The sequence below is a fragment of the Macaca mulatta genome, chromosome 3, assembly GCF_049350105.2.
Source record: "Macaca mulatta isolate MMU2019108-1 chromosome 3, T2T-MMU8v2.0, whole genome shotgun sequence".
Classification (NCBI taxonomy): domain Eukaryota; kingdom Metazoa; phylum Chordata; class Mammalia; order Primates; family Cercopithecidae; genus Macaca; species Macaca mulatta.
Genome location: NC_133408.1, coordinates 58024424 through 58049278, shown reverse-complemented (window position 1 = coordinate 58049278; position 24855 = coordinate 58024424). Strand labels below are relative to the sequence as shown.

At 40.9% G+C, this 24855-nt stretch overlaps 1 protein-coding gene and 1 non-coding gene across 3 annotated transcripts in view; both read left to right on the top strand.

The window, feature by feature from the left end:
- The window catches only part of LOC703026 (S-adenosyl-L-methionine-dependent tRNA 4-demethylwyosine synthase TYW1), a 250211-nt gene that overhangs the window by 117655 nt on the left and 107701 nt on the right, over positions 1-24855 (top strand). For both annotated transcript variants that reach the window (XM_015133369.3, XM_077996645.1), the window contains exon 13: positions 14028-14163. In XM_015133369.3, coding sequence (XP_014988855.1) covers positions 14028-14163 — 136 coding nt within the window. The remainder of the gene's footprint in view (positions 1-14027; positions 14164-24855) is intronic.
- MIR4650 (microRNA mir-4650) lies at positions 10863-10972 on the top strand. The gene has a single exon (NR_128307.2). It is a non-coding gene; the product is annotated as a microRNA mir-4650 (primary transcript).

Sequence of the window (24855 nt, the reverse complement as noted above, 5' to 3'; positions counted from 1 at the left end):
ATTGAAATACCCATCTCGAAAGAGAAGAACAAAAGCAAGTCTGAGGTCTACAGATTACTGCTAGGATATGGGAATAATTTCTGATAATGCGAGTCTGGTATACATGGTTTGAGGACATAATCTTTCAGCTTACCTTTTTCTGAAACAGAGCAGTCCTCTTGGCTTGGGAATAATGTATGTCCAAATGTTAGGAGGTCCTAAGTATAAGACGACCCTCCTACCCCCACATTTCCCAATGAAAGATTTGAATTATCTAGAAAAAACTTCAAAAACAGAATGATGAGAATTGCCATGCTAGATACTATGATGTGTCATAAAACCACAAGTTTCAAATACTCTGGACTGTAGAGTAGTGAAACAAGATAGTCTTCAGATAGCCTTTACTTTTAAAGTAATACTTTCAGGACTTGAGGCCTCTCTGAATTAAACTAAGGATGCTCCCTGCCAACCCCCATATCCCAAGAGAAAACAGAAAGAAAAAGTTTTCTAAGAGGAGATAATCTTACTTATTTCTGTGAATAGGAGGAATCAAAATACCAGTTGTCTCTGGTGTCTTAGTTTCTTGCAGAAAAATAAGGCTGTAGATTAACTAATAGAACACAGAGGCCATGTATTTTGGAAGTTTCCTTTAATGTCGATAATGCTAATTCTATACAGCAAGTCAGCTCATACAGTTCAGCTATTTGCTGAGCCTCTTGCAGCCATTTCATCTTTGAGCACACTGTAAGAATTAAAGAAAGAGGAGAGAAACAAGAAGGGCAGCTTGACAGTCGGTAGGTTTATTTTAAACCTGGGAGGGACTTTTGACCTTACACACACTAGGAAGTAATACTGTTCTCTGGGTGGTTTGGTGGCCTATTTATTTTTTATTTTTTTAATTAGAATTTTTTTTTTTCTAAGTAACTGCAATACCACCTGTACTCTGGTATCTTTTGAGGGGAATCTAGACTTTGTCAATTGTCTGTATTATATTCAGACTAGTGGCTTTTTCGGGGTACTAAACCTTTCCCTAAAAGGGTTTCAGTCTTCCTTCCAGCTCCAAAGCATATGACTGTGTATTAGTCTGTTCTCGCATTGCTATAAGGAACTAACTGAGACTGGGTAATTTGTGAAGAAAAGAGGTTTAATTGACTCACAGTTCTGCGGGTTGTACCGGAAGCATGGCAGGGAGGCCTCAGGAAACTTACAAACATGGCGGAAGGCAAAGGGGAAAGCAGGCACATCTTCACACAGCAGGAGGAAGAGAATGAAGGGGAAAGGGAAGTGTTACACACTTTTAAACAACCAGATCTTGTGAGAACTCACTCATTATCACAAGAACAGCAAGGGGGATGTCCCCATCACCCAACCACCTCCCACCAGGCCCCTCCTCCAATATTGAGGGTTACGAATTCAACATGAGATTTGAGTGGGGACAGACAGAGCCTAATTATATCAGACTCTTTACTGACAGTTCTGTCCCTGAGAGTAGTTTTCACAATGAGTGGTCCTCCAGGAGTTTTGGGAGAGCCAGATATTGGTTGTGGTTGCTGTATAGAAGCAAACACCTTAGGCAAATGAGAAAGTTTTTGCTCTCTGAGTAGCTTTATGCTTTTGTTTGTCAGAAGTTAATAAAAGTGACAAGAATGTGTAACACACTTCGTGTTAATAGGCCTGGTGGTGATTAGACAAGAAAAAAGCCATTTCTTGATAGGAAAGTACTGATATATTTTAACATGTGTCAGTTCTCTTTTGCTGCAATCACTCACCTCAAACTAACAAACAATCATTTATTTAGCTCATAACTCTGCAGATCAACCTGGAAGTCTTTTGCTGGTCTCAGTGTTGTTCACTGGGTGGATCTGCCAGGGCTGGCTGATTGACGATGGGCTGGCCTGGGACCCAGGGGCTGCTATTCACGTGGCCTCTCATCCCCCAGCAGCTGTGCCACACTTTATCACAGCGTGGCCGGGTTTCAAAGAGCAGTGAGTGGGGCAAGCTCCAATGCACGAGCATCTTTCAAGCCTTTGCTTGTATCACATTTGCTCACTTCCCACGGACCAAAGCAAGTCACGCGGCAGAGCTTCAAGTCAATGAGAAGGCACTCAGATCTACAGGGCAGGGGCACTTGGGTACTGGGACAGGAGGAGTCGATGGCCATATTTGCAGTCTACATACAGCACAACAGACCACACTTGTCAAGGAGTATAACCTTGAACTTACTGGGGCTCAGTATTCTTCAGGAACTCAGTTGATGATTATAATTATGTGAATAGCCCAGATGATATGCAATCAATTTTCTCCTTAAGCCCAGAGGTCTCAAACCCTCAGTTGATAAGAAGTAGGTTTTGCTTTTCCTACACCTATTTACCACTTTTTTTTTTTTGGAGCCAACATTGAAAAATCAAGAGGTTTTACATAAAATCTGGACTTTTGACTTTGAAAAGATGATCTGGCAAAAGTTGTCAAGAGCCAAGGAGTAGTTATCTTTTCCAGGAAGCCCTGTGGTTTTCAGTTTCCCATACTCCTCCCGTCTTGCTGTTTCTTCAGCCCTGAGGCTGAGTGTCATCTGCCACTTGTCAGAGGAATTGCACCGTTGATTTTCTTATAGCAGAGAAATTCCTGTCACGATTTCTAAAAAAGTGAAATAGTGAAAGGAAGACTGAGAGGCCACATAGTCCCAGAAAAATGGAAGAAAGCATATCACTTTAAGGAGAGAGTATTCTTGTGTGTTTCATAGGCAATCTGCATTTTGATGCACAAAGAACGTTTGAGTGAGGAGAGAATATTCTTTTTTTTTTATTTTTATTTTTTGGAGACGGAGTTTCGCCCTTGTTGCCCAGGCTGAAGTACAATGGTGCGATCTCGGCTTACCACATCCTCCACTTCCCGGGTTCAAGTGGTTCTCCTGCCTCAGCCTTCCGAGTAACTGGGATTACAGGCATTTGCTACCAAGCCCAGCTGATTTTGTATTTTTAGTAGAAACGGGGTTTCTCCATGTTGGTCAGGCTGGTCCCAAACACCCGACTTCAGGTGATCTGCCCACCTTGGCCTCCCAAAGTGCTGGGATTAGAGGCGTGAGCCACTGCACCTGGCTGGAGAGACTATTCTTGTGTATTTCATATGCAGTCTGCATTTCGGTGCACAAAGCACTTTTGAGTAAGGAGAGAATATTCATGTGTGTTTCATATGCAATCTGCATTTTGATACACAAAGAATTTTTTTCCCTCTTAAAAGTGACTTGCTCGACTCACATTATTTCGTTGGTCCCTGTAGACATGTGAGTTTAGAACTTTGTTCCAGGGCACGGTACCATCTGTACATTCAGCTTTGCAGTCAGAGAGGTTCATCATAGCTGATGTTACTGCTGCCATAGAAGACTCCATGGAATCATTTCTTATACATCGCTCCACGCGGTGATGCTGACGACACCTTGGTAAAAGCAGATCTCTGTATGGCATTGCGTTGTAAGGCAAGGAAGTTGTTGAGGAGGATGTTGCGCAACACTGAACAGCTTCTTCCCTCTGAGGAACCTCAGAGAACTGGTTTGTTCTTACCTTGTGGACATTTGAATCCTGTAACAGTGTCTCCCACTTCATGAGTGTGCCAGAGTTCAGAGTCAAATCTGTAGTCATTTGTAGACTCACGAACTCCTCGCTTCATATTTAGTCCACGTTAATTGTTTTGTATCATAATCATCTATTTTATATTATTTTAAAATTTACATTAGAATCTCATAGCTCTTTTTTGGTGAGTACTGTAAATCTAAAGCTTTTTAGCTGCTGGCAGGTTTATCATAAGAAGACAGAGCTGTGCTCAGCATTTAACTATGACATGATTAACTTCTCAGACTCACCTCCTGCTTCCAAATTTCATCCCTGTGTACGTTTACTTTCGAACACCTTTTTCTTGAAACTGTAGGAACTTTATTCTCTTTTCTCTGCTGCTTCTGTGTTTCTGTTATTTTGTTTGCTTTGTGTTTTGTTTTCTTTAGTTTTTGCTGAGGCATTCACCGCATCTTTTAGAGAACCTCCATAAACTGGATGTCTCTTTGCATATTAGATGCATAGTATATGTTTGAAGAGATGAGTGAAGTTTAATAAACGTGCAGTTTTCTTGTATGTGTTAGCTCAAAATGGTTCCAGAAAACAGCTACAATGAAATGAAGATTGAATACCGCCTGATTCTTTCAATAGAAGTTTCTTTCAATAGAAGTAAATACTGCCTGAGTCTTTCAATGGAAGTTCCGCGCCCCCAGCCTATCTTGTTTGCACTAAACATATGAAGTTTAAAATCTAATTTTCTCTCCTGTCTTTGAATTTGTGGAATACTTTTCTGAAACATGCCTGTCTGCATGGGCTAAAGAGAGAGAGAGAGAAAGTGCAGAGAGGTGGCAAAAAGCTTTGGCTCTGTCTGGAAAAGATCTAGATTTGAATCTTGACTGGATCTCCTAGTGTCTTTCTGACATTGGAGGATAACTTTTCAGTGCCCGCTTTCCACATTTGTAAAATGATGATAATAATAATGACTACCTTATGGTGGCATTGTGAGTATGTGAGATAAGACATGAAACACAGAAGTTTCACCTTTGGAAAGGCAGGCTAAGTAATGTTGGTCAAAATATACTTTAAGGCAAAACCCATTAATTACTTGAGGTAAGATTGACTTTTTTTTTTTTTTTTCTTCAGAGACAAAGTCTCATTATATTGGCTAGGCTGGTCTTGAACTCCTGCGCTCAAGTGATCCTTCCACCCTGGCCTCCCAAAGTGCTGGGATTACAGGTGGGAGCCACCATGACTGGCCAAGATGGACTTTTTTTTTTTTTTTTTTTTTTTAAGATGGAGTCTCGTTCTCTCTCCCATGCTGAGTGCAGTGGTACAATCTCGGCTCACTGCAACCTCCACCTCCCAGGTTCAAGCAATTCTCGTGCCTCAGCCTCCCGAGTATCTGGGATTACAGGCATGCACCACCATGCCCAGCTAATTTTTGTATTTTTAGTAGAGATGGTTTCACCATGTTGGCCAGGCTGGTCTCAAATGCCTGACTTCAAGTGACCTGCCTACCTTGGCCTCCCAGAGTGCTGGGATCACAGGAATGAGCTACTGCACCTGGACAAGATGGACATTTCTTAATAATAAAACGTTAAACCCACCAGAAACATAAAATCATATAACAACTCAAACTTTTTAACACTGAATAATATAGTCTCAACATTGACAGACTACAAAGGGGGGAGAAATAATAGATTTTTAACTGATTTCTCTGAAAGTGATAAATCAAAATTAGTAGGAGTATTGAAGATTTGAGCAATGGAATTAACAGATTTAACCTATATCACAGAAATAGAGCATTCCAACCAGAAACTTTGGAATACAGATTTTTTCTTTTTCTTTTCTTTTTTTTGAGACAGGGTCTCACCCTGTCACCCAGCCTGGAGTGCAGTGGTGCGATCTCAGCTCACTGCAGCCTCTGCCTCTCGAGTTCAAGTGATTCTCCCACCTCACCATCCCCAGTAGCTGGGACTACTGGCGCACGCCACCACACCGGCTAATTTTTTTATTTTTTGAGGGAAATGGGGTTTCACCATGTTGGCCAAGCTGGTCTTGAACTCCTGACCTCAGCTGATATGCCAGCCTTGGCCTCCCAAAGTGCTGGGATTGTAGACATAAGCCACCACGTCTGGCCTGAATACAGTTTCTTTTCAAGAGCACAGAACTTGTTCACAGAAAAATTACCAAATGGCCATTTGCTGAACATTGTAGACATTTCAAAACAGGGTTGAAATTGTATAGAGTGTGATATCTGAACACAATGGAATTAAATACCAAGAGATAATTAGAATATTCTGGAATTTAAGCAACACACTTCTTATTTACTTATGGGTCAAAAAGAAGGTACAGTGGAAATAGAAAATATATTGATGAATGATTGATAGATAAGAAAACAAAATATGTGGGTTGGATGTCAGCAGAAATAGCAAAGCACAGACCTTAAAAATCCTGTTTCTCCATGAAAACAATGAGAATACTGGCAAAAATGGTCACAATTGACTTTTTCTTACCTGTGGAAATTAACGAAAGGTATGCAACAATGTAAGGAGCATATATTCACAAAAAAATGGCTGCATTTCAGTAAGAAAAATGAGCTTTGTGATATTAACTTGTTCTATTCCATTCTCACTTTCCCTAGCCTTGAAAACCAGTAGCTTGGCCGGGTGCAGTGGATCAGGCCTGTAATCCCAGCACTTTGGAAGGCTGAGGCAGGCGGATCATTTGAGGTCAGGAGTTCAAGTCCAGCTTAACCTACGTGGTGAAACCCTGTCTCAACTGAAATACAAAAATTTAGCCGGGTGTGGTGGCGGGCACCTGTAAGCCCAGCTACTCGGGAGGCTGAGGCGGGAGAATCACTTGAACTCAGGAGGCAGAAGTTGCAGTGAGCCGAGATCACACCATTGCACTGCAGCCTAGGGGATAGAGCAAGACTCCATTTTAAAAGAAAACAAAAAAGAAAACCAGTAGCTCACAACCACAGTAAAAACCAGTAGCCCGGCAGCTGTGGGAGGGGGCAAAACAGAGTGGGAACTCCTTCAAAGTGTCATTCCTAGGAAATTGTCATTATATATGACTTGTATGGCAAACCTGGAAACTTTCTCTCACACGGGTTGTCTTTACTTGAAGTGATTCAAGTTTGTCTGGTGCGAAAAGCCTTTGTCTGGATGTTTCTCCTAAACCATTACGGACGATTGTTTAACTTCACAAAGCTGCCTCAAGTGGCATTAACAGCTAGGGCAAACAAGCAGCTCACCAATAAATGTAAAAGGAAAAGCTGGGCCATGAGATGTCATAGAGGACTTTGAAAAGCTCCATCATATTCCTGGGAATCTCCAATACCACTTACACGATCAGGGCTGTAGGCATGCTGGAGAAGAATTGAGAAGGCCCTGTGCCCTTGGTTCTTCCTGAGTAAGCAGGCAGCGAAAACCAAGGCAGAGTTGCAAACTGCCTGCCTGGGTGATGAAGGGAAAATTACAGAGCCCCTCGACAAACGCTAGGAGGCTTACCAGTTGGAAGCATTTAAGGATATTTCTGTCCATTCATAAGCTGACCACTAAGCTAACCAGAGACTTCAGTGGCCAAACACAACAATGAATATTGAATTTGCCAAATTATTTCAGCAACAACAAACAGCAAAAGAGAAAACCAAGAAACAAACAAAACAATATGCCCAAAACCAGGTAACCAACCAAACCAAACAAACCTGGGTTGAGATGTATCTGATTTCCAGAGTTGCCACTAACGTTATTTAAAATAATGGCCAGGCGCTGTGGCTCATGTCTGTCATCTCAGCACTTTGAGAGGCTGGGATGGGAGGATTGTTTGAAGCCAGGAGTTTGAGACTGGCCTGGGCAACATAGTGAGACCCTGTCTCTACCAAAAATTAAAACATTAGCCAAATGTTTTGGTGCGTGCCTGTAGTCCCAGCTACTGAGGATGCTGAGTCAGGAGGGTTGCTTGAGCTCAGGAGTTCAAGATTGCAGTGAGCCATGATCGTGCCACTACACTCTAGCCTGGGGGACAGAGTGAGACCTTGTCTCAAAAAATAAACAAATAAAAAGGAAATGTCTAGTGTTTACTTTAAAGAAACCCACAAGATATACAAAGAAACAAGAATGTGGCCTATACACATGAAAGAAAACAGAGAATAGAATCCGTCTACAAGAAGCCTAGATGTTGGACTTACTAGACAAAGATTTGACATTGGCTATTTTAAGTGTGTTCAAAGAACTACAGGAAAGCATTTTCTTTTTCTTTTTTTTTTTTTTTCGAGGTGGAGTCTTGCTCTGTCATCCAGGCTAGAGAGCAATGGCGCAATCTTGGCTCACTGCAACCTCCGCCTCCTGGGTTCAAGCAATTCTCCTGTCTCAGCCTCCCAAGTAGCTGGGATTACAGGCATGGGGCACCATGCCTGGCTAATTTTTATATTTTTAGAAGAGACGGGGTTTCACCATGTTGGCCAGGATGGTCTTGAACTCCTGACCTCAAGTGATCCACCCCCCCTCGGCCTCCCAAAGTGGTGGGATTACAGGCGTGAGCCACCACGCCTGGCCAGAAAAGCATTTTCAAAGAAACAAAAGTATGAAAATGATGACTCATCAGATAGACTATCACTAAAGTCTCTCAGAGACCCATGGGGCACCTTCAGGCATGCCAACATATTTATAAAGGGAATTCCAGAAGGACAGGAGAGAGAGAAGTGAGAAGAAAGAATATTTGGACAAATAATGACCAAGGACTTCACAAACTAGAATTTGGGAAATTCGCAAATATGTGGAAATTAAACAACACACTGTTAAATAACCAGAATATCAAAGAGAAATCACAAAGTGCGTTCTTTATCTGTAGTTGTTAGAAAATCAAAGAAAAGTCTGGGCGCGGTAGCTCACGCCTGTAATTCCAGCACTTTGGGAGGCCAAGGCAGGCGGATAACCTGAAGTCGGTTCAAGACCAGCCTGGCGAACATGGCAAAATGCTGTTTCTACTAAAAATACAAAAAATTAGCTGGGCGTGGTGGTGGGTGCCTATATTCCCAGCTACTTCGGAGGCTGAGGCAGGAGAATCACTTGAACCTGAGAGGCAGAGGTTGCAGTGGGCCGAGATTGTGCCATTGCACTCCAGCCTGGGTGACAGAGCGAGACTCTGTCTCAAAAAAAAAAAAAAAAGTGCACTCTTTATGTATTGATATGGAATGATTTCTACAAGTTCACAATCTTTTATCCCTTGTGCCCAAAAGTGTTTCAGAATTTTAGAAAGACAATACAGTATATCCACTGTATTTTATGGAACATCTCCAGCACCCTAGCGCCACACACATGTAATTAGTTCTACAATAAAGTATGCTTAGTCACAGAAATGGAAAAATTACCCAGGCACCATGGCTTATGCCTGTAATCCCAGCACTTTGGGAGGCCGATGCAGGCAGATCACCTGAGGCCAGGAGTTTAAGACCAGCCTGGCCAACATGGCACAACCCCGTCTCCACTAAAAAGACAAAAAGTAGGCAGGTGTGGTGGTCTGTGCCTGTAAAACCAGCTACTGAGGAGGCTGAGGTAGGAGAATCGCTTGAACTCAGGAGGTGGAGGTTGTTGTGAGCTGAGATCGTGCCTCTGCACTCCAGCCTCGGTGACAGAGCAAGACTGTCTTTAAAAAAAAGAAAGAAAAGAAAAATGAAGAATACAAACAGCCTTGTAAGTCAGATTTCACTTTCAACTAAGTTTGTCTCCAAACTTAGAAAAGCAACCTTTTGGTTATTAGAGCTTTTCGGAGTTTTAAATTGTGGTTAAGAGGTTGTTGGATTGGGGATAAGTGGGAGGCACGGGGGAGCCAGATGCAGAACGGTGCGCTGTGCTGGCTTTTTAATCCATCCAGCACACTGGAGCCACGTGACTTTCATCAGCACTGATCTGATTGTGTCACTGGCTACATAAAACTTCAGTAAACCAAACCTAACCCTGGCAGGACATGAGACGTGGCTTCAGGCATCCCCCAATTCCATTTGCCATGTTAGAGCCACGGGGAATAGTTTGTGATTCCTTTATCCTGCGGCAACTCACAGCTGCAGGCCTTTGCATTTCTTCTTTGGACATCCCTGGAAATGATCTCATTCTCTTCCTGATGAACTCTGTGTCCTTCAGAGATCAGCTTTGACTTTGACCTTGTTACATCTTTTGTATGATTTTGCCAAGCAAAATCAACTCACTCCTCCATTTATTCCCACTGCATTTTCCCCACCTTAGTCTTGGCGCTGTGTGATGGGACTCGCATCCATCTTCTGTTCCCTCCAGAATGTAAATATTGAGGGCTGAGCCTCTTGGCCTCAGTGTCCAGTTCATAGACAAATGTTGAGTGAAGTGCATAGGCCCCTGAAAGGAATTAAGTTCAGAATTTCTTCTCAAGGACTTCTTGTTTTGGCTTCTCTTAGGACTTTGCAGTCATAATCTGCATTTCACAGATCATCCATATTCTCTTGGATTTTTCATTTACGGAATACTGCTTGTTACATGTAACCGCTGTGACTTGAACACTGAGCCACACTGTGGATTTTGCCATAATGGGCAGGGTTAGGAGAAAGGCCCTGGAGTCATCTCTGAACTTGAATCTCCTTAATGCTTACTGTTTTTCTTTTCTTTCTTTCTTTTTTTTTTTTTTTTTTTGAGATGGAGTCCTGCTCTGTTACCCAGGCTGGAGTATAGTGGCGTGATCTCGGCTCACTGCAACCTCTGTCTCCTAGGTTTAAGCGATTCTTGTGCCTCAGCCTCCTGAGTAGCTGGGATTACAGGCGCCCGCCACCATGCCTGGCTAATTTTTGTATTTTTTAGTAGAGATGGGGTTTCACCATGTTGGCCAGGCTGGTCTCAAACTCCTGACCTCAGGTGATCCTCCTGCCTCAGCCTCCCAAAGTATTGGGATTACAGGCATGAGCCACCGCACCCGGCTTGACGCTTATTCTTTATAGATTGTTGCACACGTTACTTAACCTCTTGAACCTCAGCTTCATCGTCTCTAAAGTGGGCATAAGTAGCGACTACGTGGTCGTTTTATTGTGAGGATTCAGTGAACTGATCAAGAAGGATAAAGCACACGGCACAGTGTGCCAGCTTGGTGAGTGCTAAATCATTCTCTCCTTCTCCTTCACCCTCCTCCTCTCTTCCTCCTGAGCTATTTGGCTTGATCTGACAGCCCCAGATTGTCTTAGAGATTTAGGTTTTAATATCATTGCATGTTTGGGTCACTCGGGTTATTTTTTTATCCCAAGGAGGAGCTTCAGAGTCACTGTTTACTTGGATTTCTTACAAACATAATCTCTCTCCTTTTTTTTTTTTTTTTTTTTCCTGCAGATATTGTCAGGCCTCATTCTACCTTCCAAGTCTCAGAGCCTTGGAAGGTAGAATGATTGGAAGGTAGAATGAGGCCTGATAATCTCTACAGAAAGGCAACATGGGAGGGAGATTTTTATGTTCATCAGCACAGTTTTATATGTGATAATTCTTCACTCAGAGATTTAATATTAAGATAAAGGGTTCTTACAATACTCACATCACGAATCCTTGAGCATTTTTACAGAGGACTGGGCTTAAGGTTGTCTATCTTCGATATTGTCTCTTTTTGGGAGAGCAGAGGATATCCTTTTTAATTACTCCCAGCAGTGCTGTGAGATTCTCAGATGCAGGAATTATTATTATGATGATTTTGATGATGTAAGACTCTTTTGCTTTTTGGGAACATTTGTTATCTCTGTATAGAATAGAGACAGATAAGTGACCCTACTGGGAGCCTCATTGTCTCTTCTAGGTGAATAGAGACCAGTGCTAGGCAGAAACAAGATCCCTAAAGCTCAGAAAATATATATCTCCAAAGGCCTCTTTGCTAATTTTGAGCCCCTTAGAAATGAGCTCTATAATTCCTGGGGACCTTTTCCTCTTCTCCATTCTTCCTCTGCTCCTTGACAAGAGATCTAGAGACTTCCCTGAGTGTAGCATCTCAGACATCTAGTATTGACTAGAATTCCTTAGTGGTAGTGTCAGTGTCCAGGGCTTCCTATTTTGTAAATGATAGAGTTTTGTAAAAGGAGTATGGCCTTTGGAATGTACTGTTTATAAGCTTAAGTAGTTATGGAAGCATAGTAAAAAGGTCAGGGCAGTTCTCATTTTGCATCAGGAAGCTTTTGACAAAGTCCTGTCAGTATCAGATGATGATAGCCAGCAGTAGCCATTAAGACAGTCCTTTTTTTTTTTTTTTTTTTTTTTTTTTTTTAATAAAAGTCCAGTTAAGGAAGCATAGCTTGTCTTTTATTAAAGGGGCACTCAGCAAAGGGGTGATGAGACAGAATGCTGTTATTACTGATGCGTTTGTTTTACATTTTCAGTAATTAATGTGCTTTGCTCAGTAGTGACACATTACCTGAACTTTGAAGGATTCCCTTAGTATGTCGGTATTGCAGAGGCATTAAAGCAATGAGAGCCTGCCAGGATCTTAATCACCTCTGTCCTACATTTGGTCAGAGCCTCTCCACTTTTAACAGAAGCAAATAGAAGTCTAGACACTTGTGATTTTTCTATATGTCACTAAGCCACATCATTGTAAGCATCTGTTTGGCCTATATTCCCTTAAAAATTCTGTCTGCTGAAATCAACAATATCTCCTAAAAAGTAGCTTTAATGTCTGCCTGTGTGGCTGGATAAAAAGAAAAACAGGATTCTTGCTCTTCAAGGTCTTACACTCAAAGATTGATAAGGCTGCTACTGATACGTATATAAAGCACATAAACCATTTTAAAGTGGTGAATTGTATGGCATGTGAATGATATTTTCATTTTTTAAAAATGCATGGACTTTGAAACAAAAAATGTATAAAACTTCTAGGTAAAAATGTGGAATAAATTGTAGAACCCTTATAGAAAAAGAATATTGGGAGAATTTGATCAGAAGATTATTAAGGGGGAATTTCTTTCTTCTAGTTCTAAATTTACTGAAGAGAATGAATTATGAGACCCATTTGAAGAGAGAAGGGGAGAGGCTTTAGAAAAAGTACAGTCTAGGCCGGGCACAGTAGCTCACGCCTTTAATCCCAGCACTTTGGGAGGCCAAGGTGGGTGGATCACCTGAGGTCAAGAGTTCAAGACCAGCCTGGCCAACATAGTGAAACCCCGTCTCTACTAAAAATACAAAAATTAGCCGGATGTGGCAGGGTGCGAGTGTAATCCCAGCTACTTAGGAGGCTGAGGCAGGAGAATCACTTGAACTCGGGAGACAGAGGTTGCAGTGAGCTGAGATTACACCACTGTACTCTAGCCTGGATGACAGAGTGAGACTCCATCTCACAAAAAAAAAAAAAAAAAAAAAAAAAAAAAAGAAAGAAAAGAAAAAGTATAGTCTAGGTTTAATGTATTACTTGAAAGAAATCTAGTAGGGTCGGGTGCAGTGGCTCACACCTCTAATTCTAACACTCTGGGAGGCTGAGGTGGGTGCATCGCTTGAGCCCAGGAGTTCCAGACTACCCTGGGTAACCTAGTGGGACCCCTGTCTCTACAAAAAAAAATTTAAAAAATTAGCTGGGTGTGGTGGCGCATGCGTGTGGTCCCAGCTACTCGAGACACTGAGATAAGAGGGTCACTTGAGCCTGGGAGGTTGAGACTGTGGTGAGCTGTGATTGCGCCACTTTGCTCCAGCCTGGATGAGAATGAGACCCTGTCTGGGGATTGGGCCAGGGGAAAAAGACCTACTAGAAGAAGGACCTACTAGAAATCTAGTAGGTAGGAAAGAAATTATGAAATGCAGTGAATTTGAGAGAAGTGTAGAATGAATGGTATTCATGGAAACTGATTGTAAAGGCAAGGAAAATAAGAATGCATTTTTTTCTTCTCTTCTTCTGGGCTGTGCTCCTGTGTAAGTATGAGGTTGCTACTGTCCTGGGTCTGCACTACTTAAAGTTCCCCAAATAGGTCCTTGTTTGCCCACCCAAGGCTTGACATGAAACCCATTCCCACTTACAGAAGCATAGGTGTGACTCTATGTCCTTCGAATAAGGCCTGAGCTCTTGGGATTGCTTCTTGTTCCTTAGAAGACTTCCATCAGTGAATTGACGGAGGGAAGTGGCCCAGCAGCACAGACCCCATGTGGCTGGCAGAGTGTGTGGGTGGGGAAGTCAGATCAGAGAACCCCTCTAATTGTGCTGGGCTGATGCTGTCAGACCTGAAGTTAGATCACATTTTGTTTGTTTTCCATTCAAACAGTATTTGAAGAAGGACCAATTGTAAGTAATTCAATATTTTCAATGTATTCGGGATGGTTTCCAGTGATTTAAAAAATAACCAGAGGCCATCCCATTTTGTCACATGATTAAAATGATTAGTTCAGTCTTTTGGGGGAAGTAGAAGTCTCTAGACCCAGTGAAGTGTTTAATCCCCACGTCTATTACAGGTTGCAAGTTTTATATCATGGAAAGCCTGATAGAGGAATAATTTTTCTTTCTTTTTTTTTTTAAATTACTAAGGAACCTCAAGCCAGTTACTCAGCTGTATGTCAGTGTGGATGCCAGTACCAAAGAGAGCCTGAAGAAAATCGACCGCCCACTCTTCAAGGATTTCTGGCAGAGATTCCTTGACAGTTTAAAAGCCTTGGCAGCCAAGGTAAGAATTATGACATCTTAAAAATAAATAAACAACCCTCAGGTGTGTACTGAAGTTAAAACGAAAGAAAGAAGGAAAGATGGAAGAAAAGAACAGAGGTACTTTTTCCTCTTTTCTCTTTAAAATAAAAAAATGATGAAATATACCTTTCAACTTTTTAAAGACTTCCTTCTTCAAGGAATTTTGAACATTTACTATTTGATAAATAATTATTGAGTTCCTCTTAAGTTTGTAGCACTATTGCTTTGTATGTGTCATTTGTTTTTCATTCATTTAGGGAGAGAGTTATATATACTCCCAAAGTTAATTAATAACAATTGGTCCTGGAACCAATTCCCCATAGATACCCAACCCAGAGTCTATGGAAGATTGGTTGTAGGACTCCCCATGGGTACCAAAATCCACAGATGCTCAAGTTTATATAAAATGGCATAGGCCGAGCGTGGTGGTTCACACCTGCAAACCTAGGACTTTGGGAGGGCGAGGCAGGCAGATCACTTGAGGTCAGGAGTTCAAGACCAGCCTGGCCAACATGGTCAGACCCCATCTCTACTAGAAATACCAAAAAATTAGCCAGTTGTGTTGGCATTAACCTGTTATCCCAGCTATTTGGGAGGCTGAGGCAGGAGAATTGCCTGAACCTGGGAGGTGGAGGCTGCAGTGAGCCAAGATCATGTCACTGCACTGCAGCCTGGGTGACAGAGTGAGACTCTGTCTCAAAAAATAAATAAATAAATAAATAATAAAAATGGCATCGTATTTGCACATAACCTACACTCATCCTGTATACTTTAAATAATCTCTAGATTACTTATAATATGTAGTACAATGTAAACGCCATGTAAGTAGTTGTTATACTGCATTTTAAATGTTTGTGTGATTTTTAATTGTTTTACTTTTCCCAAATATTTTTCATCCATGGTTTGGTTGAATGTGTGGAAATGGAACCCACAGATATGGAGGGCCGACGGTACATAGCCACCTTAAAAGAGGCGTCTGCAGGCTGGGTGTGGTAGCTCACACCTGTAATCCCAGCACTTTGGAAGGCCAAGGTGCGCAGATCGCTTGAGGTCAGGAGTTCAAGACCAGTCTGGGCAAGATGGCAAAACCCTGTCTCTACCAAAAGACAAAATACAAAAATTACCTGTGGTCCCAGCTACTCAGGAGACTAAGGTGGGAGAATCAATCGCTTGAGCCTGGGAGGCAGAGGCTGTAGTGAGCCGAGATTGCGCCACTGCACTCCAGCGTGGGCGACAGTGAGACCCCCATCTTAAAAAAAAAAAAAAAAGTTTCTGCAAATAGTATATGTTTAAATATGAAGTTAATTTTCCTGAATTTCTAGGACCAAATTTCCTAAGCCATCAGTAGCCTCAGAACGTTCACATTGAATGTCATTTTCTGCAAACATTTGGCCTTTCTTGTGTATTTTCATATGGCATACTTACCTTCCTTTTCTTTTTCACCAAAAATAACCTTCCGGTTCTGCTTTTCCATTAATCCTCCTTCCTTCCTTCCTTCCTCGCTTTCTTTCTGTTACTTTTCTAAGCATTCTTTGTGCACTCTTGACATCTGACTGATAATGATAATCACCCCAGGAGCTTTAAAAAAATGACAGTTTCCTGGTCCTCATGGCATCTGAGAATCTGCTTGTTAGACGTCCCAGGTGTCATTTGGTATACAGCCAGATATGGGAGTCACTGTCCCAGAAAACTTGCCTTTCTCTCCTGTGCCCAGTGCTTACTTTGACATTCCTAACCCATCACTGTCTGGCCTTGATGTACATTTTCTGACTCATTTTTCACCGTATTCCCCAGGAGGGCCATGCTTCCCTGCTTACCTTGCCATTTCTGCACATGTGCCCACCACCTTCTCCGTTCTGAGTCTTCGATTACTGTCTCCCCAGATTTTGGAAGGAATGTTCTTTCTTTCCCTTCTTCGACTTGTAGAAATTCTGTGCACCTCCTAGACACAGTTTTGTTATTACCTCTACTGCAAAGTCTTTTCTGATTATAATTAGCTGCCCCCTTTTCCCTTCCTAAGTTTTATATCTATTAAAAAACACTGTTTTTCTTCTGTTTTGTCTTAGCTGCTCTTTCCTGAGCTGGATCCCTTACTTACGTCTGAATTCTGCACAATATCTAGCATAGTACACTTTAAGGTATTTGATAAACGCCTCCATTTTTTTTCTTGGAGACTGGGTCACCAAAGCTGGAACACAGTGGCACCATCATAGCTCACTGCAGCCTCCAACTCCTGGGCCCAGATGATCCTCCTGCCTCAGCCTCCCAAGTATCTGGGACCATAGGCACATACTGCCATGCCTAGTTAATTTTTTTATTTTATTTTATTTTTTTTTTGTAGAGACTCTGAAACTCCTGGCATCAGGCAATCTTCCTGCCTTGGAAGTGTTGGGATTATAGGCATGAGCCACTGCTCCAGGCCTGATAAATGTTTCTTTTTTTTTTTTCTTCTTTTTTTTTTTTTTCTTTTTGAGACGGAGTCTCATTCTGTTGCCCAGCCTGGAGTGCAGTGGCACGATCTTGGTTCACTGCAACCTCTGCCTCCCGGGTTCAAGCGATTCTTGTGCCTCAGCCTCCCCAGTAGCTAGGATTACAGCTGCATACCACCATGCCTGGCTAATTTTTGTATTTTTTGCAGAGATGGGGTTTCGCCATGTTGGCCAGGCTGGTCTCAAACTCCTGACCTCAAGTGATCCACCTGCCTCAGCCTCCCAAAGTGCGGGGATTACGGGTGTGAGCCACTGTGCCCAGCTTGTTTCTTAAAAGAATGAATGGGTGGAAACCCAACAGAGATTTGTAAAGTACCATATGTGTTTTACCAGTTGTCCAGCTGATTAAATCTTTGTGGGTTTCTTTTGCTGTTTTATGCTCGAGAAGTTAAATCCATGCCCTTTTTGGTTATTAATACTGATGTTATTTAAGAAATGCAAAAAGGCCTTACTTTGGTTTCTAAGCTGTCTTGGATTTACATAGCATAAAAATTAGAATGGATTTAAATGGGAGTAAACAGCAGGAGCTGGCTAAGTCAGGCCCATCTGAGATTGTTATCTAGACTGTGTTCTTAGAATGTGGAAGATGACAAGGAAACATTGATACAATAGCTTAATAGTTTACTTCCTTTCTTTGGTCAAAATGTTCCACAAACTGAATTCTTACCTTGAAGTAACTAGCCTTTGGGTGGCGAATTCACTTGTAATTACTCTGGGTTTGCTTATGATAGTAATGCAGTAACTTAAAGTTAGAAAATAATTTCAACCCAGGAGCATCTTAAATAGAAGTCATTATTATCTCTATGTAATTCTTGTTGGAATGTTTCCTTGGGCAATTTAAACTTCCCACACATTAGGGCAATTGCTTTCTGAGCATTTTGTAGCAATTAGAGTTGTTGTTTCTTGGTCTTGCATTGTTTTTGTTGCCTTGTAAGAGAAGATCTGTGGCAGGATGCTGCTCTTAAAAATTTTCCTTTAAATTGACTCAAGCTGTTATTTCCTTCTGAATGGCTGATCTTATAAGACATAGTAGATGCTATTAAGAAAGATTTTGGCACTTAAAACATTTATTTTGTAGTTATATGTATCAGCTAGGGTCAAACATATAAAAACTCAAATGCTGGCTCAGCGCGGTGGCTCACACCTGTAATCCCAGCACTTTGGGAGGCTGAGGTGGGCAGATCACTTGAGGTCAGGAGTTCAAGACCAGCCTGGCCAACATGGTGAAAACCCATCTCTACTAAAAATACAAAAAACAATTAGCCAGGCATGGTGGCAGGTACCTGTAATCCCAGCTACTCGGGAGGCTGAGGCAGGAGAATTGCTTCAACCCAGGAGGTGGAGGTTGTAGTGAGCCAAGATCGCACCACTGTACTCCAGCCTAGGCAACAAGAGCGAGACTCTGTCTCAAAATAAATATATTACAATAAAAAATAAAAACTCAAATGATATCAGATTACTATAAATAAAAGTGTTATATCAGATATTTTAATTAGAACATCCATACTGTTGTCTTCTGTTATTTGATTAGGCTTTTACTATGCCTGAGCAAGGAAAGTCATTTGAAAAGAATTTCTTAAACTTTATAAACAAAAAATTTTGATTTGTCCCAAGATTTTCAGCCCATTTCTGATCTAGTACTACTCAAAGTAGAAGATAGCATATTTTGTTTTTAACTCTTGGCAAGTATAATGTTTACATTTCTAGATCTTTATCCTTTGTCAAAATGTTCCTTTTCAGTATGAGGAGAGAAATATATTGGTACTTGAGTATGTGGGCTAAAAACCAATTCCATCAAGATACCAGAGTAAAAAATGTGTTAGCTTCAATTTCCGTCCGCGATAGCTACTTGTCAAACAGTCTTTTTTTTTTTTTAAAAAAGAGAAATATATCTTATACAAGAAAACACTGCCAGCTTTTAGCAGTAAACTTTTATCAGCAATGTGACCAGATGTGTCTCTCGTGGACTATGATTATGTCAGGGTCAAGATCCAGTAGTAAGTTGAACTGTTTAATTCTTTTCTCTGTTTAAGTAATAGCACTGACATTCTTGAAACCTCATATTTAAAAAGAAAAATGACCAACATAATTTCTTACGTTACAGTGACCATTGGCTCTCTCTCTACAGATGATGTTAGGATACTCTGACCTGATATCATGATTTGAATAATGGTTGTTCCATTGGTATGAAGGGCTTATTGTACATTAATGAGAGAGCCCTCTATCTAATATTTAAATAAACCAGTTTATGTATATGGCCCACAATTTGCTAATTAAAAAACAAACATTTCATATTTGACCTTGTATCGGGTTATAAAAATATTATGTGCTGCTTGTAGAAATTTGGGGGAAGTAAAGAGAAATATAAAGAAGCAAGGAAAGAAATTACCTATAATTCTGGGACCTTAACACAGTAATTAACATTTGAAGTACTTCTACTTAATCCTCCGGGGGAGGGCATGCTTTTTTGCAAATAATTCCATCTTATATGTTACTTTTGTTTTTGTTTAACATCGTGTCATAAGTATATTTCCTTGTCATTAACACTTCTCTGTGATTGTCATATTAAAGAGAGTGTAGTCATTCATCCTGCTGAGTTTCCTGCTTGTTGGACCGTAGTAGGGAGCAGCAGGAGTGTGTGATGTCCCGGCATCCTTCTTCCCATCCTAGAGACCTGACAGTCAGATTTTCTGTCCTTAGCACACTGAGGACAAAGTCTCAGCTACTCCCGAGTTGCAGCATGCACATTTTGTCACTTTTGAACATTTTTAAAACTGAATGCTGCCAGAGATGACAAGTTATATTTAATTGGTGGCATTGAGACTTTCACAAAGGGGAAGCATAAGATAATGGTACATTAAATCATGGCATGGCCTTTATCCTAGAGTTTCTTGTAGTCAATGAAATATATCTTCTTCTTTCCTTTCCTTTAGGATGAGCTTGTCTGCCTTCCATGGTTCTGACAAGTTTCCCTTCTTATTGACCTATTTTGTTTATTTCCACCTCTCATCATCGATACCAAAGTCTATTCTTGAGCCTTAACCCATCTGGCTAATCTGGATATCTGTTTGTTACCACCTTTTTGAAGGCTTTAACTTTCATGTAAACCATGGGAATCCACAGGCATAGATCCCCCAGGGCTGATTCCATTCAACTTGGATTTAATGCCATTTTACCTTGCTCTGCTTAGCTAAAATGTTATTCTGCTTTCAGTCATTTCTGAAATCAGACAAGACTGCTGTGCTTGATTTGTGCAAATGTGTTGTCTAAAGCCAGTGTCTGCAAGCTGGGATAATTCCTTAGTAAACTGGTTCCCCCTAGACCTGACTTTTACCTAATATTGTTTTAGGGAAATGTAAGTGTATTGCATCTTAGGTTCGTGTTGAGGCATCAGGTAACGTCTAGTGGATAATAGTTTCTATGGGTTTGGAGACTCAGGAGAACACCGGGGAAGGAATACTGAGTGTAGATCTGAAAGTCATCTCTTTAGCAACAGATTGTAGTTAAAGGCAAGGAAGCAGGTGGGATGACCCAGGAAGTGCCTAAAGAAGGCAAAGAGGGAGCCTGCGGGAACAAAAGTGTTGAAGCTTTCAACATGAAGAGCACATAGAGAGTGAGTCTGGGAAGAATTTGATAAAGATATTGGTTTAATTCCTTGCAACTCAAGGAAACAGTGAGTTTCCAGAAAGATTACGAAATAAAGGTACGACAAAAAGGAAAATAGCTTTACCAGTTGGTCTTTAATTACTATGTCAAAAAGAAAGTATGGTGCAGTGTTTTGTGTCGAAGCCATTGTATAGAGGGATGAATGGGAAGGATGGAAATGGGAAGAGTGAATAATCGATCTGAATGTAGTGAATACTGACCTACTAATAATAAAGAAGTCAAAGCATTTCCTTTCATCAGCTTAAAGAATTGCATAGCGTATCTACTAAAAACTTTACATTTAGAAAATAAATATTGAAGAAAATGACTCATACTTTACCAGAATTCAAAGGTAAACAGTTACTATATTGCATTACATCTTCTATGGTTTTTATGCATGTTCATATATATGTGTCTATATTTCACTTATAAAATTGAAATCATGTTGTACATATTTTTGCAACTATATATATGTTACTAATTATTTTTATAGAGATGGTAGTCTTCTTTTGTTGCCCAGGCTGGTCTTGAACTCCTGGGCTCAAGCAATCCTCCTGCATCAGCCTCCCTAGTAATTGGGATACAGATGTGCTCCAGCATACCTGGCTAAAATTTTTTTTTGAGAGATGGGGTCTTGTTTGTTGCCTAGGCTGGTCTTGAATCCCTGGTTTCAAGTGATCCTCCTACCTTGGCCTCCCAAAATACTGGGATTACAGGCATGAGCCACTGTGGCTGGCCTTCAACTATATTTTTATATAGTTTATATATTATGAACAACTATGCCAACTTTTATCGTCGTAGATTAATTTTGCCTATTATTGAACTTTTAAATTTATTTTTGTTTTGCCTGTTTTTGAACTTTATATAAATGAAATGATTGTTTATGCCTTTGTGTCAGATTTTTCAACATTATAATATTATAATAACTCAATTATAATAGTATAATAACACTCAACATTGTGTTCTGAGATTCCTCCATGATTTTGCAAGTAATAGTGGTTCTGAATACAAGTCCAGATACAGGTACTGCATATATCGTCTCCCAGTCTGTCTTTACCAGTTTATTTATTTATTTTATTTTATTTTATGTTATTGTTTTGAGGTGGAGTTTCACTCTTGTTGCCCAGGTTGGAGTGCAATGGCGTGATCTTTGCTCACTGCATCCTCCGCCTCCTGGGTTCAAGCGATTCTCCTGCCTCAGCTCCCAAGTAACTGGGATTATAGGCGTGCACCACCATGCCCAGCTAATTCTGTATTTTTAGTAGAGATGGGGTTTTACCAGTTTGGTCAGGCTGGTCTCGAACTCCTGACTTCAAGTGATCCACCCGCCTTAGCCTCCCAAAGTGCTGGGATTACAGGTGTGAGACACTGCGCCTGGCCTGTCTTTGCCAGTTTAAACTCTTAATATTGCTTGATAAACAGAGCTCTTCATTTTAACCAAGTCTAGTTTATCACTTTTTAAAAAGTATTATGTTTAGTGCTTTTCCTGTCCTATTTGTGAAATCTTTGCCCACCCCAAGGTCATGAAGATAGTTTCTTATGTTTTCCTCTTTCAGAAGTGTTGTTATTACTATTTTTCAATTTGGTCTGTGAATCATCTGAAATTAGAGGGTATTGCATAAGGTAGAGGATCTGAATTTTTTTTTTTTAATGGACTTTATAGTTTAGAGCAGTTTTAGACTCAAAACAAAATTGAGCAGAAGGTCCAGAGATTTTCCGTATCCCCCCTATTCCATGCATGCATAGATACCTCCTTATCAATATCACCCACAAGAGTGGCACATTTATTATAACTGATGAACATATACGGATCCATCATTATCAGCCATAGTCTGTATTTTACATTACGGTTCGTTGTGGTTGTACATTCTGTGGGTGTGGACAAATATATAGTGACATGTATCCACCATTACAGTGTCATATGGGGTAGTTTCACTGCCCTAAGAATCTCCTGTACTCTGTTTATCTCTCCCTCCCCCATCCCTGGCAACCATGGATCTTTTTACTGTCTGCGTAGTTTTGCCTTTTCCAGAATGTCATATAGTTGGAATCATACCATTTGCAGCCTTTTCACGTTTGCTTCTTTCACTTAGCAATATGCATTTAAGGTTCCTTCCATGTGTTTTCACATGGATAGCTCATCTCTTTTTAGAGCTAAACAATATTCCATTGTCTGGCTGCACCACAGTTTATTCACCTACTGAAGGACATCTTGGGTGCTTGCAAGTTTTGGCAATTTTGAACACAGCTGCTATAAACATCAGTGTGCAAGTTTGTGTTTGGGTGTAAATTTTCAACTCCTTGGAGTAAATACCAAAGCGTGTAGTTGCTGGGTAGTTTCATAAGAGTATTGCTTAGTTTTTTGAGAAACTGCCAAACTGTCTTCCAAAGTGGCTGTACCATTTTGTATTCCCACCAGCAATGGATGAGAGTTTCTGTCATTGCTGTTTTGTTTTGCATTTTCTTTTTTTTTTTGAGACGGAGTCTCGCTCTGTTGCCCAGGCTGGAGTGCAGTGGCCAGATCTCAGCTCACTGCAAGCTCCGCCTCCCGGGTTCACACCATTCTCCTGCCTCAGCCTCCCGAGTAGCTGGGACTACAGGCGCCCGCCACCTCGCCCGGCTAGTTTTTTGTATTTTTTAGTAGAGATGGGGTTTCACCGTGTTAGCCAGGATGGTCTCGATCTCCTGACCTTGTGATCCACCCGTCTCGGCCTCCCAAAGTGCTGGGATTACAGGCTTGAGCCACCGCGCCCGGCCTTTGTTTTGCATTTTCCTGATGACAGGTGATGTGGAACATTTTTTCATACACTTATTTGCCATTCGTATGTCTTTGATGAGATGTCTGTTATGGTCTTTGGCCCGTTTTTAATTGGGTTGTTCATTTTCTTATTGTTGAGATTTAAGAGTTCTTTGTATATTTTGGAGTCCTTTATCAAATATGTCTTTTGCAAATATTTTCTGTCAGTCTGTAGCTTGTCTTTTCATGTCTTGGCAGCGTCTTTTGAAGAGCAGAAATGTTTAATACTTACCAATTTTTTCTCTCACGGGTCACGCCTTTAGTTTGCTATCTAAAAAGTTATTACCAAATCCAAGGTCATCTAGACTTTCTCCTGTGTTATCTTCTAGAACTCTTAAAGTTTTGCCTTTCACATTTAGTTTTGTAATACACTTAGAGTTAATTTTTGTGAGAGGTATAAGGTGTTCATCTAGATTCTTTTTTTTTTTTTTTTTTTGCATGTGAATTTCCAGTTTCAGCACTGTTGAAAAAAATTATCTTTTCCCCATTGTGTTACTTTTTTCTCTTTTGCGAAAGATCAGTTGACTATATTTGTGTGAGTCTTTTTCTGGGCTCTGTTCTGTTTCTTTGGTTTATTTGTCTGTTCTCGCAACAGTATCACATACATTTCAGGGAATTTGATATCAACATCTACTATATTTGTTAATCTTTTCTGTTTGTTGGTCTTGTTCTCTGTTTCTGTTTTTGTATTCCATACTTTTTCTTTCGTGGTTTTGAGTATGTTAAATATGATTCCATTTTCTCTCCTTTCTTAGCATATTAATCATACTTCACTTGTTACTTTTTTAGTGTTTTCCCTAGCGTTTGTAATATAGGTCTACCAGTAATTGAAGTCCATTTTCAAAGAACACTATGTTGCTTCCTGAGTAGGGCAAGTACCTTATAATAACAAAGTAATCTTTTTTTTTTTTTTCTTCTTCGAGACCAAGTCTTACTCTGTCACCCAGGCTGGAGTTCAGTGGCCCGATCTCAGCTCACTGCAACCTCCGCCTCCCGGGTTCAAGCAATTCGCCTATGCCAGCCTCCCAAGTAGCGGGGAGTACAGGCGCCTGCCATTACACCTGGCTAATTTTTTTTATTTTTAGTAGAGACGGGATTTCACCATGTTGGCCAGGCTGGTCTTGAACTCGTGACCTCAAGTGATCCGCCCACCTTGGCCTCCCAACGTGCTGGGATTATAGGCTTGACCCACCGTGCCTGGCCTCCTTATAATAACAAAATAATCCTGATTCTTCCCTCCTGTCCTTACATCATTGCCATCATTCATTTTACTTATACATAAGCATGCATAATCAATATATTGTTGCTATTTTATTATTTTGGGCAAATTGCTATCTGTTAGTTGAATTAAGAATAAGAAAAATAAACGTTTTTATTTTACTCCTTGTCTGATGTTCTTCCTTTCTCTTCTTAGATCTGAGTTTCTGACCTATATCATTTTCCTTTTCTCTGAAGAACTTTTTTCAACATTTCTTTCGGCTGGGCATGGTGGCTCACGCCTGTAATCCCAGCACTTTGGGAGGCCGAAGCGTGTGGATCACGAGGTCAGGAGATCGAGACCATATCGGCTAACATGATGAAACCCTGTCTCTACTAAAAATTCAAAAAGTTAGCCGGGCGTGGTGGCGGGTGCCTGTAGTCCCAGCTACTTGGGAGGCTGAGGCAGCAGAATGGTGTGAACCCGGGAGGGGACCTTGCAGTGAGCTGAGATCGCACCACTGCAATCCAGCCTGGGAGACAG